Source organism: Dama dama, chromosome 13 (assembly GCF_033118175.1).
Source record: "Dama dama isolate Ldn47 chromosome 13, ASM3311817v1, whole genome shotgun sequence".
Taxonomy (NCBI): domain Eukaryota; kingdom Metazoa; phylum Chordata; class Mammalia; order Artiodactyla; family Cervidae; genus Dama; species Dama dama.
In genome coordinates, this window is record NC_083693.1 from 76,302,000 (window position 1) to 76,318,176 (window position 16,177).

At 66.0% G+C, this 16,177-nt stretch overlaps 1 protein-coding gene across 3 annotated transcripts in view; it reads left to right on the plus strand.

Moving 5' to 3' along the window:
• PACS2 (phosphofurin acidic cluster sorting protein 2) overlaps nucleotides 1-16,177 on the plus strand; it is a 59,128-nt gene that overhangs the window by 39,039 nt on the left and 3,912 nt on the right. For 2 of the 3 annotated variants that reach the window (XM_061159563.1, XM_061159564.1), the window contains exons 9-22: nucleotides 2,673-2,830; nucleotides 4,438-4,528; nucleotides 4,819-4,893; nucleotides 5,825-5,967; nucleotides 7,113-7,245; nucleotides 7,439-7,543; nucleotides 7,677-7,783; nucleotides 7,920-8,074; nucleotides 8,348-8,458; nucleotides 9,193-9,301; nucleotides 13,264-13,306; nucleotides 14,652-14,694; nucleotides 15,010-15,145; nucleotides 15,759-15,985. In XM_061159563.1, coding sequence (XP_061015546.1) covers nucleotides 2,673-2,830; nucleotides 4,438-4,528; nucleotides 4,819-4,893; nucleotides 5,825-5,967; nucleotides 7,113-7,245; nucleotides 7,439-7,543; nucleotides 7,677-7,783; nucleotides 7,920-8,074; nucleotides 8,348-8,458; nucleotides 9,193-9,301; nucleotides 13,264-13,306; nucleotides 14,652-14,694; nucleotides 15,010-15,145; nucleotides 15,759-15,985 — 1,636 coding nt within the window. The remainder of the gene's footprint in view (nucleotides 1-2,672; nucleotides 2,831-4,437; nucleotides 4,529-4,818; nucleotides 4,894-5,824; nucleotides 5,968-7,112; nucleotides 7,246-7,438; nucleotides 7,544-7,676; nucleotides 7,784-7,919; nucleotides 8,075-8,347; nucleotides 8,459-9,192; nucleotides 9,302-13,263; nucleotides 13,307-14,651; nucleotides 14,695-15,009; nucleotides 15,146-15,758; nucleotides 15,986-16,177) is intronic. The other variant, XM_061159565.1, reaches the window with a different exon arrangement.

Here is a 16,177-nt window from a genome sequence, read left to right on the forward strand (position 1 = left end):
CCAACAGTGAGCGGTTGCTGCTAAGCCGTGAATGATGCCGGGATTCTTGGCCTCCGGAGGACAGGAATTCAATGCAGGGCCAGTGTCGAGGCTTGATGGCTCAAAGCTTTTGTGTGATAAAGATTTATTAAAGTATGAAAGAGAGAGAGACAGCTTCTGACACAGACATCGGAAGGGGTCAGAAAGAGGGCCCCCCTGCTGCTGCTGCTAAGTCGCTTCAGTCGTGTCTGACTCTGTGCGACCCCATAGATGGCAGCCCACCAGGCTCCCCTGTCCCTGGGAGTCTCCAGGCAAGAACACTGGAATGGGTTGCCATTTCCTTCTCCAATGCATGAAAGTGAAGCTGCTCAGTCGTGTCCGACTCTTAGCGACCCCATGGACTGCAGCCCAGCAGGCTCCTCCGTCCATGGGGTTCTCCAGGCAAGAGGACTGGAGTGGGTTGCCATTGCCTTCTCCGGCCCCCGTGCTAGTCTTTAGGAATAAGTTACATGCCTGTCAGGAGGCTGTTAATTAGAGAAATAAAATCTCTCAAAACTCAGAGACTGTTACCAGGCCCCTCATCCACAACATGCATTCTGAGATAACATTGGCACAAGGCGAGTCATCCCAGGCTGTGAAATGATTGACGTGGATCTTGAAGAAAAGCAGGTTTCCAAGCAAATACATGGTCTGGTTAACAGAGCTTAAGAGAACATTTGCGTGGGTAAAAACATGCTGGTTTGTCAAGACTGTTCTGAGTCTTAGGTGGAACCGACTTGAAGAAAGACAGAACCTAGAGTAAATACACAGTTCGTTAACACAGCTTAAGAAAAACGTTTCCATAAGAAAAACACATTAGTTCGCTCAAGGTTTGAGAAAAGTTCAGGTGGAACCAGGTGTCGTCATGGCAACACAGAATTTTAAAAGAAACCTTTTAAATTTGTATAGAGGAGGGGGAAAAAATCTGACGCTGTAGTTTTTTCCTCTTGCCGCTTGAGAGAGATAAAAAATGTCTGACACTTGCAGCCTGTTTCCCCCGTGTGGAGACCCCTAGCCTTCCTGCCTGTCACCCTCCCAACGGCACGTGTGAGCACGCGCGTGTGATGTGAGCGTGCTGCCTGGAAGCGGCGGCCATGTGTCCGCACGTGAGGCGGGCGCCGTCCCCTTGTGGCGGCTCCTCACGTGAGCCGCTCAGAGCCAGGCCACTCAGCCGTGGTCCTCCCCACACTGGCCTCCAGGTTCACACGACTCCTTAGCAGACCTCCAGCTACCCTTCTGCAGAAACTAACCACCTAGTGCTGAAACTTACACATAAATGCAAGGGACCCAGAATCAACAAGGCCGTCAGTGAGGAAGAGCAGACATGGAGGACTCACACTGTCTTCAGAACTTGGCAAAAGCCGCCGTCCTCAGCAGATCAGTGAAATGAGGTTAAGTCGTTCTGTTAACGGTCAGCTGATTTCCAAGCAGACCATTCAATGGGGGGAAAAGAGCCTTCTCAGCACCTAGTGCTGGAACAGTGGGTTGTCTGGGCACAGAAGAGTCCCCTCCTCACAGTGCACACAAAAATTAACTCCAGGTGAGTCAAAGACCTAGCTATGTGGGCTAAAACTTACAGAGCTCTTAGAAGAAAACAGGAGTGCTTGTGAGCTTGGATCAGGCAGTGGTTTTTCAGATATGACACCAAAAGCATGAGCAAACAAAGATGAAACAGGTAAGCTGGACTCCATCAAAATTTAAAGCGCTGTGCTCCAAACAGTACCATCAAGAAGGTGAAACAACAGCTCACAGGATAAAATGTTTTGCAAATAATATATCTGGTAAGAGACCTGTAATCCAGAGCATATAAAGAACACTTACGACTCAGAACAACACAATGAAAAAACTGTCCGCTTTAAAAAGTGGGCAAAGGATCTGACGAGAAACTCCTCCAAAGAAGAAATACAAACAAGTCAGTAAGCACATGAAGAGATGCTTGGCATCGCTATTCATCAGGAGTGCAGATCAGTAGATGCCTCTTGGTGGCCGCTGGGCTGGCCGTCCCCAGGGACACGGAAGATAGGTGTTGATGGGGATGTGTGACCATCTGAGCCCTCACGTGCTGGAGGGGACACCCGTAGTGGGACCACTTTGCAAAAGAGGCTGAACGGGTTAGACACCCTTGCCAGGCATGCAGCAGTGCCCCGTGTTGCCCCGTGAGGAGGAGACCTGTCCACACAGGCCAATGGTGTTACGGGAGCTTCCCTGTAGCCACAGATCCTGGGAGCACGCTGTGACCCATCTTGAAGACCCACTAGCAAGGAGGAGCCAGCTGTGGGCACGTGTGCATGCGTGCACGCACACACACTCACTGACACTCACACGCTGTTGTGCTGAGGGGAGACTGCATGCCAAGTGACTCCAGGGCGTGTGCCCTCCTGGGAAGGCCCAGTGCACGGGCCTGGGAGACTGTCGGGGCGGGGACGCCCGGGGAGGGGAGCTTCTGTTGTCGGAGCGCTGCCGGATGCTCTCAAGGCTGTGCTGGAGGTGCAGGCTTCCCAGGCTGGGGAGGAGAGCTGAGCCAAGCGCCCACGTGACCGGAAGCCTCGGCGGGACGCCCAGGGCCCGCAGGGACCAGCTGGAGGAAGGGTGCCGGGTGGCCGAGCAGTCTCCTCCCGTCTGTCCCGCAGCCTCACACCTCTGGCCTCACGTAGGTCCTGGACTCGGAGCAGGACCCTGCAGACCACGTCCCCGAGGTCGAGGAAGACCTGGACCTTCTGTACGACACGCTGGACGTGGAGAACCCCAGCGACAGTGGCCCTGACATGGAGGACGACGACAGCGTCCTCAGCACCCCCAAGCCGAAGCTCAGGTGGGTGTGGCCAGCATCCCGGACGCGGGCACAGCCGCCGGCCTTCAGAGCCAGCAGTCGGCAGGGGCAAGCCGCGAGGAGGCCCATTGGGTGGTCGTCGGGGCCGGAAGGCCGTCTGGGGTGTGGGCTCTGGGGAGGGGTGGACAGGAGGCACTGACTCCGAGGGGGCCCTGGGTCTGCGGGCCTTCAGGGGTGGGGCGTGGCGAAGGGGGAGTCCGGTCTGGAGTCAGCTGGGGTCAGCCCCTCAGGAGGCCGTGTCCAGGAGGGGGGGGCGGGTGGGGTGTGGACCCCGGGGGGACCAGTGGGCGCCCCGGGGCTGTCCATCCTGCGGGGAGGCGGGGGGCTGCGGCCTGGCCTGGGGCTGGGGGAGCGTGCAGGTCTGAGTCCAGGAGCCCACGTCAGAGACAGGAGGATCTGTGGCCTGGCTGATCTTTAGGCGTTCAAGAACACAAATCAGAACCCGGGGAGCACCCAGGAGGGGGCCGGCATGTTGTCACCTGCCCCCCGCAGCCTTGCAAACCTCTCACGGAGAGACGCCCTCAGGGCGGGACCGCCCCTCAGAGTGGGACCCCCCATGGCAGACCCCCCCCACGGCACGACCCCCCCATGGTGGGACCCCCCCCTCAGGGTGGGACCGCCCCCCCTCAGAGTGGGACCCCCCCCCAGGGCAGACCCCCCCCACGGCGGGACACCCCCAGGGCAGACTCCCCCCCACAGGAGATTGCCCCCCATGGCAGCCTCCCCCACGGTGGGACACCCCCCACGGCGGGACCCCCCCTGGGCAGATACCCCCCCAACAGCAGATTTCCCCCCCATGGTGGGGACCCTCTCTGGGGCAGACACCCCCAAACACAGCAGATTGCCCCCCCCACAGTGTGACCCCCCCAGAGCAGACTCCCCCCACGGCGGGACCCCCCCCCCATGGCAGATGCCCCTCACAGCAGATTGGCCCCCCATGGCAGCACCGCCGCCGCCCCCGCCCACGGCGGAGTCCTGACCAGCGAGTGACTGCTGACTTGGCCCCCAGTCTCCTCCCCCTGGAGGGGCGGCTGCAGGCTCAGGTCAGGGGGCCCACTTCCCTTCTTTCTGCCCACGACCCCTCCACTTTCAAGGCCAGCACGGTGGGCCCCCGACCCCTCTCTGCCTTCGGGGGGGGGCAGGTCTGCTTCTGACAGCTGATGCCTGTCTGGCCCGCGCTGTCCCCACTGGAAGCCGTGCCGCAGGGCGCGCCCCCGGCCCCCCGTCCCAGTCCTGGGCAGGGGTGTGGCATCTCGGGCCTCATCCCGCCGCCTCGCACTGCGGCCCAGCATGCGGTTCCACGCCCGTGGGGCTTCGTCACCAGACGCTGAGGGGTCCCGCCCCTCGTCCCCTTGTCAACTTGACCTTCGGTTCCTGCAGTCTGGCCCAGGCCGCCAGGTGTCGGGTGCCCCGGGCCAGCCCCCAGGGGGTGGGGGCTTCGGGGCACAGGTCTGCTGGGCGGCTCTCAGGCCCGTGGTGTCCTCGCCTGTGCTGTGGCCCTCGAGGGTGGGGCCTGCTCTGCGCTCGACCCTGCCGGGCCCCGTGGGGGTGTGCCAGACGACAACGCGCTCTCTGTCCCCACCTCCCAGGCCGTACTTCGAAGGCCTGTCCCACTCCAGCTCACAGACAGAGATCGGGAGCATCCATAGCGCCCGCAGCCAGAGGGAGCCTCCCAGCCCGGTGAGCACCCCTGCTGGGGTCCTCAGGCGGGCGGTGGGCACCCTGATCCTCCCGTCTGAGTCACTGGAGGCTCTGACAAGCCCAGGGCTCAGTGCCTCCTGGTTTCTGGTGTGGTCTGAGTACCCTGCCCAGTGACTGTCGTGGGGTGGCCCTGAGCCCACGGTCCAGGAAACGCTCGCTGGCCAGTCTCCCCAGGCTGCCTCCCACCCCAGAAGCCCATGCCCAGGGGTGAGCCAGCCTGGGCACCATTGCCGGACACCTCCTGATTCCCTCCCGTCTCATCCACACAGGCTGACGTGCCCGAGAAGACGCGGGTCCTCGGAGGCAAGCAGCCCAGTGACAGCGTGTCCGATTCAGTGGCCCATGTAAGGAGGCGTGGGGCCACCTTCACAGAGCCCTTCACATGTTGCCTTTCGGGGTCAGACCCGTGACCAGGAGGTCCTCTTGTTCCCACCATCCAGAACCTGTGCACAGAAACACGATGAGGGTCCCCTGGACTCTCCCCACCCCAGGGGGCAGTCAGGGTCCTCCTGGACTCACTGCACCCCAAGCGGGTAGCTGGGGCCGTTAGACTCTCCCCACCCCAGGGGGGGCAATCAGGGCCTCTGGATTCACCCCACCCCAGGGGGACAGTCAGGGTCCCCCTGGACTCACCCCACCCCCAGGGGATGGTCAGGGCCCCCTGGACTCTTCCCCACCCCAGGGGGGACAGCTAGGGCCCCTGGATTCACCCCACCCCAGGGGGACAGTCAGGGTCCCCCTGGACTCACCCCACCCCTAGGGGATGATCAGGGCCCCCTGGACTCTCCCCACCCCAGGGGGGGCAGCTAGGGCCCCTGGATTCACCCCACCCCAGGGGGACAGTCAGTGTCCCCCTGGACTCACCCCACCCCAGGCGGGGCAGTTAGGGTCACCCTGGATTCACCCTAACCCCAAGGGGCAGTCAGGGTCCCCCTGGATTCACCCTGCTCCAGGATATGGTCAGGATCCCCCCGCTTCCTGTCAGGCACAGACCATCACGGCTGCTTCCTGCTGTTCTCGTGCGGGTTCTCAAGGAATGACGGGGCAGGGTGGGGGTGGTGCGGGTCTCCCCACAGACCGGGAGCCCTGTGGTTGGAGGTGGAGGTCAGCTGGCTTCCTAGGGCAGCATGTGGCCATGTCCACATGCAGGGAGTCACCAGCCCAGGAGAGGCCTGAGCGCCCTCACCCAAACCAAGGCTCCTCGGGCACGGGAGCACAGTGCCGGAGGAGACCCTGTGGGTGCGCGTTCCCCACGGCTCCATCCTTTGCCCGCAGAGCACGCCCACCCCCGGGGAGCAGCCAGCACCGCCTGAGGAAAGCCCTGAGGTGGAGACCTCTGCCCTGGACCTGTTCACCGAGAAGCTGCCACCCAGCGGGCGGATCACCAAGACTGAGTCCCTGGTCATCCCCTCCACCAGGTGACTGGCCGCCCCAGGGAGGCCACGGCTCAGGCAGTGCCCCCGTGGCCGGTGTGGAGCACATGTGGGCGCCTCGTGGGGGGGGGGGTCTGTCTGGCTGGATGAGCATCACTCGGGGGGCCCACCTGGGACCCTTACTCACCCTCATCTGCAGCTGGCCCTTTGCTGCAAAGGGCAGGGAAGGCCTGCCATCCCCATCTCCTTTCCTGGACCCGGGGGTGCTGTCCGGGCTGGGGCAGGCTTGTGTTCGGTGCCCGTGATTCCATGGCGCCTGGTGCCAGAGTGGGCGGGGCGTGCCTGCTGGGCGCGGGTCATGCAGCTCAGCAGAGCGGCCCTCACACAGCGCGCAGTCCATCGCCGGGCCTCTGCAGGGCTGGGGGCAGCTGGCCGGGGTCCTGTGAATGTGGGAGCAGCCTTGAACGGCAGGGCCGGGCGCCCTCCTGGCAGGGGACGAGCCCTCTGGGTCCCCCACGCGCCCTCTCGCCGCCCCCCACGGTCAGACCCCAGCTGCGCCTCACCTTCCCGAGCACCAGCCCCAGCGCTCTGAGCTGTCTGCGTGGTCCCCCCGCCCAGGTCAGCCCCGGGCCCACCACTGCCGCAGGGCCTCAGACCCCACCCCGCGGCTCATCGTACCCCCGGAGGGCCCCCTCCGCCCTCTCCCAGCGTCCAGGTCCCGCGTGGTGGACACTCAACGCGTTGCTCCCCGATTTTCATCCTCGGTCAGCCCTCACTGCCTCTCTGTGCACGTCGCCTCCCAGAAACGAGACGGGAGGCCACGTGCACACGGCCTCTGGGACCGGACCTCCCGGCCCAGGCCGCACACCGTGGGAGCCAGCAGACAGGCGTGTCAGCTGCTGGGCTCCGTGAGGCCTTCGCTTTGCATTTCTGGGACAGGAGTCTTCCAGGAGCGGGGCTCTGGTGCTGGCACTACCCGGCGGGGGGGCCACAGGGGCCTGTGACAGGCCTGGGAGGGGCACCTTGAGCTCCAGGACGCGGGCACAGCCTGCGCCAGGCTCACCGGGGGAGGGGCTGGGGTCTCCGTCCTCGTGGCCTGTGGCCCAGCTGCACGACCGCCCCCACCGCAGCCGCCTCACCGCAGAGCGGCCGGGCCCCCAGGGCAGTGAGTGCCCGCGGCTGCCCCACAGGTCCGAGGGGAAGCAGGCGGGCCGTCGGGGCCGGAGCACGTCCCTGAAGGAGCGGCAGCCGGCGCGCCCGCAGAACGAGCGGGCCAACAGCCTGGACAACGAGCGCTGCCCCGACACACGGAGCCAGCTGCAGGTGCCTGTGGGCAGGCGGGCGCGGGGGCTCCCAGACTCCAGGGCCTCTGTCCACGCGGAGGATGCGTGCCGCCGTGCACCAGGGGTTGGGCTTTCCCGCCTGCTTCCCGTGGCTGCTGGGGGTCAGCTGGGCCGGCGAAGGGCTGGGGACAGCTCGCCGTCAGGGCAGCTGCAGACGAGCCCGGCCTCTCCAGATCCCCAGGAAGACTGTGTACGACCAGTTAAACCACATCCTCATCTCCGACGACCAGCTCCCGGAAAACATCATTCTCGTGAACACCTCGGACTGGCAGGGACAGGTGGGGAGGGGCCGGGCGGCCCGGGCAGGGTGGGGTGGGGAGGGGGCGATGTGTCCTCTCTGGGGCCCTGGCCAGCCCTACCCGCTGTGGACGCGAGCGGGGCGCATGGATGAGGTTCACCCCCGCCCCCCAGTTCCTCTCAGACGTGCTGCAGCGGCACACGCTCCCCGTCGTCTGCACCTGCTCCGCGGCCGACGTCCAGGCGGCCTTCAGCACCATCGTGTCTCGGATTCAGAGATAGTGAGTCTCAGGCGTGGGGGGCTCTGCTCCGCAGCGGCTCGGCGTGGGGTGGGGGGCCGCTGTCGGCGCGGCGGGCGCGAGGGGCCGGGGCTCGGGCGGGCCGCCCTCCTGAGGCTCTGCCCCTCCCCGCCCGCAGCTGCAACTGCAACTCGCAGCCGCCGCCGCCCGTGAAGATCGCGGTGGCGGGCGCGCAGCACTACCTGAGCGCCGTGCTGCGCCTCTTCGTGGAGCAGCTGTCGCACAAGACCCCGGACTGGCTGGGCTACATGCGCTTCCTCGTGATCCCGCTGGGTGAGGGCCCGCCCTGGGGCCGACCCCGGGGGCGCCGGGCCAACCGGGGCCCCCCGTCAGTAGGGCCAGGCGGGGCCTTGCTGATTTGTTAACCTTTAAAAATCCTCAAAACCAAACCCCCGGGTTTGGCTTGCCTGAATTGGCGCACACAAGTCTGTCAGCGCTGGAAGGGGCGGAGTCCTCAGGGAGACCCCCGTCCCCAGGGCGAGGCGGGGGTGCTGAGAAGCGGGGCCGCGGGCGGGGCCGCGCCTGACGCCTCCCCTCGGCCCCCAGGCTCCCACCCCGTGGCCCGGTACCTGGGCTCCGTGGACTACAGGTACAACAACTTCTTCCAGGACCTGGCTTGGAGAGACCTGTTCAACAAGCTGGAGGCTCAGAGCGCTGGTGAGGCCCGGGCGTGTCCTGCGACCCCCCGCCCCGCCCCTGCCCTCCCCTCCCTCGCCCCTGTCCCTCGCGCCCCGCCCCCCCCCCCGCCTTGCCGCCCACGCCCTCCCGGAGCCCCTTCCAACGGCCTGTCTGCCCTCCCGCCCGCGCCCGCCCCGCGCCCCTGCCCCTCGCGCCCCCGCCCGGCCGCCCGCGCCCGCCCCGCACCCCTGCCCCTCGCGCACCCGCCTTGCCGCCCGAGCCCGCCCCGCGCCCCTGCCCCTCGCGCCCCCGCCCGGCCGCCCGCGCCCGCCCCGCGCCCCTGCCCGGCCGCCCGCGCCCGCCCCGCGCCCCTGCCCCTCGCGCCCCCGCCCGGCCGCCCGCGCCCCTGCCCCTCGCGCCCCCGCCCGGCCGCCCGCGGCCGCCCAGCCATCACACCTCCTTTTGAAAGTCAGTTTGCTGTGCTCTGAGACACACTTATATGTATTGGGCGTGAGCCCGGCCAGGTAGCTGGGGTCAGCGGGCGTGGTCAGTGGGGTCTGGGCCAGGATGTTTCTCAGCTAGTGAACCGCAAAGCTCTTTGGTGACCGGCCCGGGGAGGGCTTTTCAGGATTCGGCGAGGCCTCACTGCCCTCCCCAGGACCCCGTGAGGGCGGCGGCCAGAGGAGCCCCTCAGCCGTGCCCAGCCTGGCTGCCCAGCCCCTGGGTGCTGGGGTACGCCATGCCCACGGACCCCTCCTGGTCTTCTCCTGCAGTGCAGGACACGCCGGACATCGTGTCGAGAATCACCCAGTACATTTCGGGGGCCAACTGCGCCCACCAGCTGCCCATCGCAGAGGCCATGCTGACCTACAAGCAGAAGAGGTACCTCCGCGGGCCCAGGCAGGCGTGGGGTGGAGACCGCTGTACCTCTGCGGTCTTGGCCAGGCGGCCTGCATCCTCACTGTCCCAGCTCCTTGGGTCACTCACAGGCCCACGGGATGGAAAGAGACCTGGGATGAGGGAAGCCCCTAGTTGTCCTGACCACTGTACCCTTTTCTGACACAAATCAGAGTTAGGATTAGCTGGTCGATTTTTCTTTCTCTTTGAACGCCCTGGGATCTCCTGTAATTGGAGTCACAAGAGCAGTGGTCCCGATGCTGGCCCAGCAGCACCCTGGGGTGCCTCCTCCAACAGCCAGTCTCCAGTGGGAGACCCGGTCCTCACCTGCCCAGTGCAGGATGGTGGTTAGGGGCTGGGCTGATGCCCGCTTGCATGGGGTGGGGCCTTGTGCGATCTGAGGGGGTCGAGCGGTCTCCTTGCCCAGCCATGAACAGAGGCGCAGTCGGGGGGTTGCAGGAAGAGGCAGACCGCCACAGGTCTGAGAAGCTCAGCTGCCTGCCCCGGGCTCCGGCCCCTGCTCGGTGAGGGACCCCCGGCAGGTGACTCACCGCCTCTGAGCGGCTAACAGCGTCCTGTCTCTCTTTTTGGCGGCTCTCTGCAAAGGAGAAAGAACTTTCACTTTGACTTTACCCTCAGGTACCGCTGTCCTGGGCCCGGCCCCGTCTGCCCACTGGCTGGTCTTTAGGGCTGTTTGGCGGGGTCAGCAGGTGGGGTGGTCCTCAGCTCTCCGAACGGGGGTCGGGGGCGCGGCCGCCATCAGGCAGGCTCCTGGCGCTGCCCGCTGCCCGCGCCAGCTGCCCGGTCCCTCTCGGGCGCCCACCCAGCCTCAGGGACAAAGTCTGCCGCCCGGCAGCGTTTCAGTCCCGAGTGCGGTTTGGGAAGTGGCTGGCGGAACGCGTCTCTGAAGCCTGGCAGCTCCAGCCCCAAGGTAGCCGCAGGGACTGGTTCCACCCCGTGAGCCGGCAAGCACAGGCACCACTCGGGGCGGGCTGTGCGCCCCTTACCCGCTGCCAGCCGCCAGGGAGAGCAGCTCGGGGCAGTTTCCCAGCTCAGTTTTGGGGTTTACCTGGATGGTGGCCAGGCCACTGGGACCCCTGCACACAGCGAGACTCTTTTTTTGCCCCCAAGGTGGCGGCTCCTCTGTTTGACTGTATGTCGGAGCTGAGCCCCAGACGGCCCTGCCTGCCAGGCGTCGGGCACTGGGCCCCTTGGGGTGCTGCTCTGCTGGAGTCTCAGGGCATTTGCTCTGGGAAAGCCGCAGGGCGAGTCCTTGGGTCCCAGGCCGCCTCTGTGCTGGGCCCTGGGATGGATCAGGAGGAGGGGTGTGAGCCCATTCAGACATCCTGCTAAACAAGCCTCAGGGTCTCGAGAAAGACCAGCCGTGGTGTGCCCTGCTGACCCCGGGCTTCCTGTGGGCCTGAGCCCACTCCCCTCCCCGCCCACCCCCGTTAGCTGTGCCAGGAGCGCGGCCTGCTTTGCTGCCTGGGCCGCAGCGTCTGTCTGAGCCAGGGTGGGCTCCTTCGAGCTGCGCCTGGCCTGGGACCTGGGACACCCCGAGCCTCCTCTGTGCTCAGCCCCCACCTCCGCGTCACAGTGGTGACACCGGCCCTGGGGAGGGGGCTGTCCCGCTGTCCCGGCTGGAGCCCCGTGAAGGCCAGTGCGCCATCCAGGCTCAGAGCCCAGGGCTGGAAGGGCAGCGGGCCAGCCTTTGTCTGCGGTGACACAGAACAGGCTGCTGTCCGCCCGGAGGGGTCAGGAGAGCCGGGAGAGGGTGGGCAGTGGGCACGGCCGTCCTGGGCCTCCTCCAGCCCAGCCCCGTGAGGGCGTCTGCAGGGGGGCTCCCATCTGCTCAGCACCAGCTCCCAGCCTGAGGTCAGACCCATCGGTGGTCCTCCCAGGCAACTGTGCGGGCTGTCCAGCACCCCTACCCTGGCCTCTTGGCCAGCGTGGGCTCCCCTCAGCTTCCATGCCACCCATGCCACGTGGTGGCACCTCCCCCACACGCAGGTCTCATGAGCCATGCCCAGGGGCCTTGGCACAGAGCCGTGGGCTCAAGCCCTAGGAGTCCTGATCTCTGTCCCTGCCAGGAGCACGCATGCCCTCCGCATGCAGGGTCCAGGGTGAGGGGTCTCGATGGAAGCCGGTGTCACCCCCGTCTCGTGGGCACGTGCGTGCTGGATGTCGTCTGCATGGCCCAGGAGCACAGCTTGGCTTTGACGCTTGTCTTGTGGAGTCTCCAAGTCCCCCCCTCTTTGGGGTCCTCGTTTGTCTGCCTCCCCGTGTGCAGATCATGGAGGGGGTGGGCGTGCGTGGTGGGCAGTGGCTCGCTGAGGTGGGGGCCCTGTGGGTCGAAGGCCCCTGTGCACTGAGCCGGGGACCCCCCCAGACGTCTTGCCTCCTCGCATGCAGGAGGAGGTCTGGGCACAAGATGTGGGTTGTTTTGTTACATGAACTGGAATGAAGGGAAGTTTTCTTTTTCAACCGTTTTCTTCTTAAAATGGGGAGAAAACCTGGAAATTTGGTTATTTTCAGTTGGAGGGACTGAACCTGTAGGTTCTTTCATCCAAAGTCATTTGCCAGGTCTTTTACAGAGATGGGGTGGGTGGTGCTGGGTGGTGGGTGGTCCACATGTGCCCACATCCAAGGGTGCCCAGGGGAGGGTGGCTCCTGCCAGCTGCTGTTCCCTCATGTGGGTGGCGTGCTGGGCACGGGGCAGCACCTCCTGCCAGGAGCCGGGACCTGCATTCTGTACTGGCCCCTGGGCCAGGGGCGCTTGTCCAGCTGGTGACCACACTTCACCGGGGGCACCCCCAGCCCCAGGCCTCCATCTGCCGCAGGGGCAGGGAGGGGAGAGCCTCCTGCCAAGCTCTGGTGCCCTGGGGCTCCTGGTCCCGAGAGCTGGCGCCCAGGGAGCTGGCTGAGCGGGACCTGGGTCCCCATGGGCAGGTCTGCCTGGTGCAGAGGATTCTCCCTGGGTGGCATCCCCGGGCTGCTGCCCTACTGGGTGTGCCTGTGTGGACTGCCTTGCAGAAGAGTCGCTCTGTGACTTCAAGCTCAGGTTTGAGAGGATGGCTCGGAGAGGATGCCGGCCCAGGAGGCAGGGAAGGGGACACCTGTCTGCCCTGCGGCTGGGGGAGGGACCACATAAGGCCCAGGACCAGTCCTGCCCTGGGTACCCAGGCGGAGGCGAGAAGGGGGTGCTCTCCCAGCCGCCAGTGCAGCCCAGGCCAAGGTGGACACCGGGGGTCAGAGTGGCGCCAGCTGAGCCGCAGGACCAGCCCTGGCCCGGGAGGAGCGGGTAGAAGAGACACCCCCACCCAGGCCTGGGGACCCTGAGTGCCTTCCCTGCCAGCAGTCGTGATGGGTGGTCCTGGAGAGGCCGGGCTCTGCCAGAAGCTTTGCAGGGCCTGTGGGTGTGTACAGCAGTACGCCCCCAGAGCCTCAGCCTTGCCTTCATGCTGCTCTTGGGACGAGTTGTGCTATTAGAACCCACGCCCCCCGTCATGAAGGTCTTGGTCCTAGAAACGCCTCCGGAGTAGGCACCAACTTCTTCCAGACTGTCGGGGGGGGGGGGGGTGTCTCTGCCTGACGGGACGGCCACCCCCACCCCCTGGAGGCGGCCCCGGCTGCTCCCGGGGTGTCCTGGGGGCACAGGCAGCCCGCCCTCTCCTGGGGCCCCAGGGGGCCAGCAGAGTGGCTCCAGGCTGGGCCGGCTGCCTGCGCGCCAGGTGCCCCAGAGGGAGGAGCAGATGGCCTCGGGCCACCCCATGGGGCTCTGGACCTCATGCGGAGATGCGTTCAGCCTTCCTGCAGGTCGGCGGGCCCTGCGGTCAGAGGTCCAGGCTGGTGTCCATGGGAGGGCAGGTGTGAGTCCGGGTGGGCCGGGCGCTGCAGAGGGTGGCCTCGCCCCTCAGTGGGGCTGACTGTGTGTTTCCCTGTCTCAGCCCCGACGAGGAGTCCTCCCAGAAGTTCATTCCCTTCGTTGGGGTGAGTACCGCCCGGGCAGCCGTCACCTTGCCCGCCATCCTGCCACCCGGCTGCTCCGCTGTGGGGCGGCTGCAATCCGCCGACGTGATCGGTGTGTCGTCGTGTTCACGCGACACGGTCCAGAACCTTCTTCAGTTGGAGCTGACGACTTGCCTTCACATCCCTCCCACTCTGAAGTCTCTCTTTCCTGCATCGAGTGGGGAGTGAGCTCAGGCGCTGCTAGGACTGGACTCGTGGAAGCAGGCAGCCTGCCTGAGGGCGCGGGGCTGGTTCTTAGCTTTGTCCTGGGCAGCGGGGATCAGCATCAGGCTTGGCTCATCAGGGGCCACCCAGGGCTGGGCGTCCTCAGTACGGGCCCCTCCTGGGATCTGCGGCAGAGGGCTGCCTCTGTTCTCTGGGAGCCTCGGGGCAGGCTTGCTTGGCTGGAGCGTGGCTTGTAACTTGGAAGGTTTTACTTTGTCCTGCAGCCAAGGAACCAGGGCTGCCACCCGACGGCCGGCCGTGTGTCCACGGTCTGTGGCCCCACTGGGGTCTCCAACCTGGGCATCTGCTGGGAGGTGTGTGGCAGCCACGCAGGCGCCAGGGCCTCTAGGCCGTGCTCACTCTGCTCAGGTGAGGGGTGGCTGCTGGCCGTCCTGGGAGGGAGCTCGTCCGGAGCTGTCCTGCGGAAGCTGCCGTGATAACCAAAGGGCCTGTCCTGCTGGCTGCACGTGAGACACCGCCATGTACCCAGGGCCGGGGTCGTCGTCATGATCTCTTTCACTTGACACAGCTCCCACCCTGGTCGGTGTGGGCCGGGGCCCCCGGCAGCCCACAGGGACTTTGCGCAGGCCCTGCGGCCACCTTGGTGCCCCCTGGGCCAGGATCCCTCTCGCCACCGCCTGTGCCCGGCCAGTCTCACGCGCATGCGTTCTGCTGAGGCCAGGGTGTGGGACCTGAGAGGTTCACTCATGGGGAGAGGGTTCCTCTCCTGCCGGAGGCCACATGCGTCCTGAATGCTGGTCACAGGTCAGGGTTAGGTCGGGGGCCAGCCGGCCAGCAGCCTGGGGCCTCTTGGGCCTGTGCCTTCATCCCGGGAGTGCAAGATGGCCAGAGCCGGCTGCGTCTTGAGGGCGTTTCCCAAACACACCACCTGAAGAGGGAGAGTCCTTCACCAGGGCTTATGGTGCAGCTGACCACGCGGACAGTGGCTCCCCTGAGCCCAGCTCTGCCCCTCGCACTGAGGGGCTGGGACCCGACTCGGCCCCAGGAGTTCCGGGGGGGACATGGCGAGTGGGCAGCTGCAGGGAACAGGTCCCTACCCGGGTCTGGAGCCCACCCTTAGCACCGTCCTGTTGCCTCCTAGGTGGTGAAGGTGGGGATAGTGGAGCCATCTTCGGCCACGTCAGGTGACTGCATTCTCTGAGCTCTGGGCTGGGATGGGGTGGCGGGGGTGGGGGCAGTGCAGGGGTGGGGGTGCGGCGGGTGGCAGCCCCAGTGCTGGTCTCCTGCGGGGCTTGAATTCACCAGGAATGGGCCTCCCTTGTCCCTGGAGGCCTGATAGCTCCTGCTCAGCTTTGGGGGAGGGGGGTCCTCCGGCTTCCCACAGGTGTGCCCCCAGCCCACAGCTGCCTGGCCTCCCTGCCGCGTCTGGGTGCAGAGGGCTGCCAGCTGCCCAGGCAGAGCTGTGGGGGAGCTCACTGCCGCCCCTAACTCCTCCCCAGGTGACTCAGATGACGCGGCCCCCTCGGGCTCCAGCGTGCTCTCATCCACCCCGCCGTCCACATCTCCCGCGGCCAAGGAGGCCTCGCCTACCCCGCCCTCCTCCCCGTCAGTGAGCGGAGGCCTGTCCTCCCCCAGGTAAACGCAGCCATGCGGAAGTGCTGCCCCCAGCACAGCAGGGATCGGGCTGAGAACCAGGTGGTTCCTTGGGGTCCCTGACCGCACCCCAGGCTGCCAGGAAGCAGAGGGTCAGGGTGGCCTTGTGCGGGACAAAGTGGTGTCAACAAGGGCTCAGACAAGTGAGTTGGGGTGCCCTACTCTTCAGTCCTGGCCTGGTGTCTCCCCACCTGGCCCCCTGCATTCCTGGGGTCGGAACTACAGAGAGTATAAATATAGGGTGTTCTGGACACGGGGGCCGGGGGTGGGAGGGGGTGGGGGGGCTTTGGAAACTCGGATGTGAGTAGCAGGCCTGGGATAGAGTGGGTGTGGTTATTAGCAGACCCTCTGGGGTGCCCTCAGGGCTCTCCCGAGCAGAACCCACCCAGACAGGACTGCTGCAGGATCGGGAGGCCCACTGTAGGACCCCCTGGGGCCTTCACCTATGAGGGGCGGCTGGCCTGGGCCCTCCAAACAGGTGGTCCCCAAGGTCGGGCAGCACAGGCACCAGAGGGCACCTGTTCGCCCACGCCGGCCTGGGGTGCTGCCGTCCCCCACTGAGGACGGAGGGGTGAGCCTCCCTCGTCTTTCACAGCCAGGGCGTCGGCGCCGAGCTCATGGGGCTGCAGGTGGATTACTGGACGTCAGCTCAGCCCGCAGACAGGAAGAGAGACGCGGAGAAGAAGGACTCGCCCACCACCAAAAACACACTCAAGTGCACCTTCCGGTCTCTCCAGGTCAGCAGGCTGCCCAGCAGCGGCGAGGCCGCGGCCACGCCCACCATGTCCATGACCGTGGTCACCAAGGAGAAGAACAAGAAGGGTGAGGTGGGGAGGCGGGTTGACTGTCGGGGCGGAGGGGCTGCCGCGCAGGCCCCGAGGGTACCGTGGGCCTGGGGGCCACTTTGTTCCCACACCCCTGGGCAAGGGCCTGCTGGTGGTCGGGTGGTGGCGGTCAGGGTCAGCGTGGAAGGAAGGCCACAGGAGGGGGGTCCGAGGCCGGCAGAGCGAACAC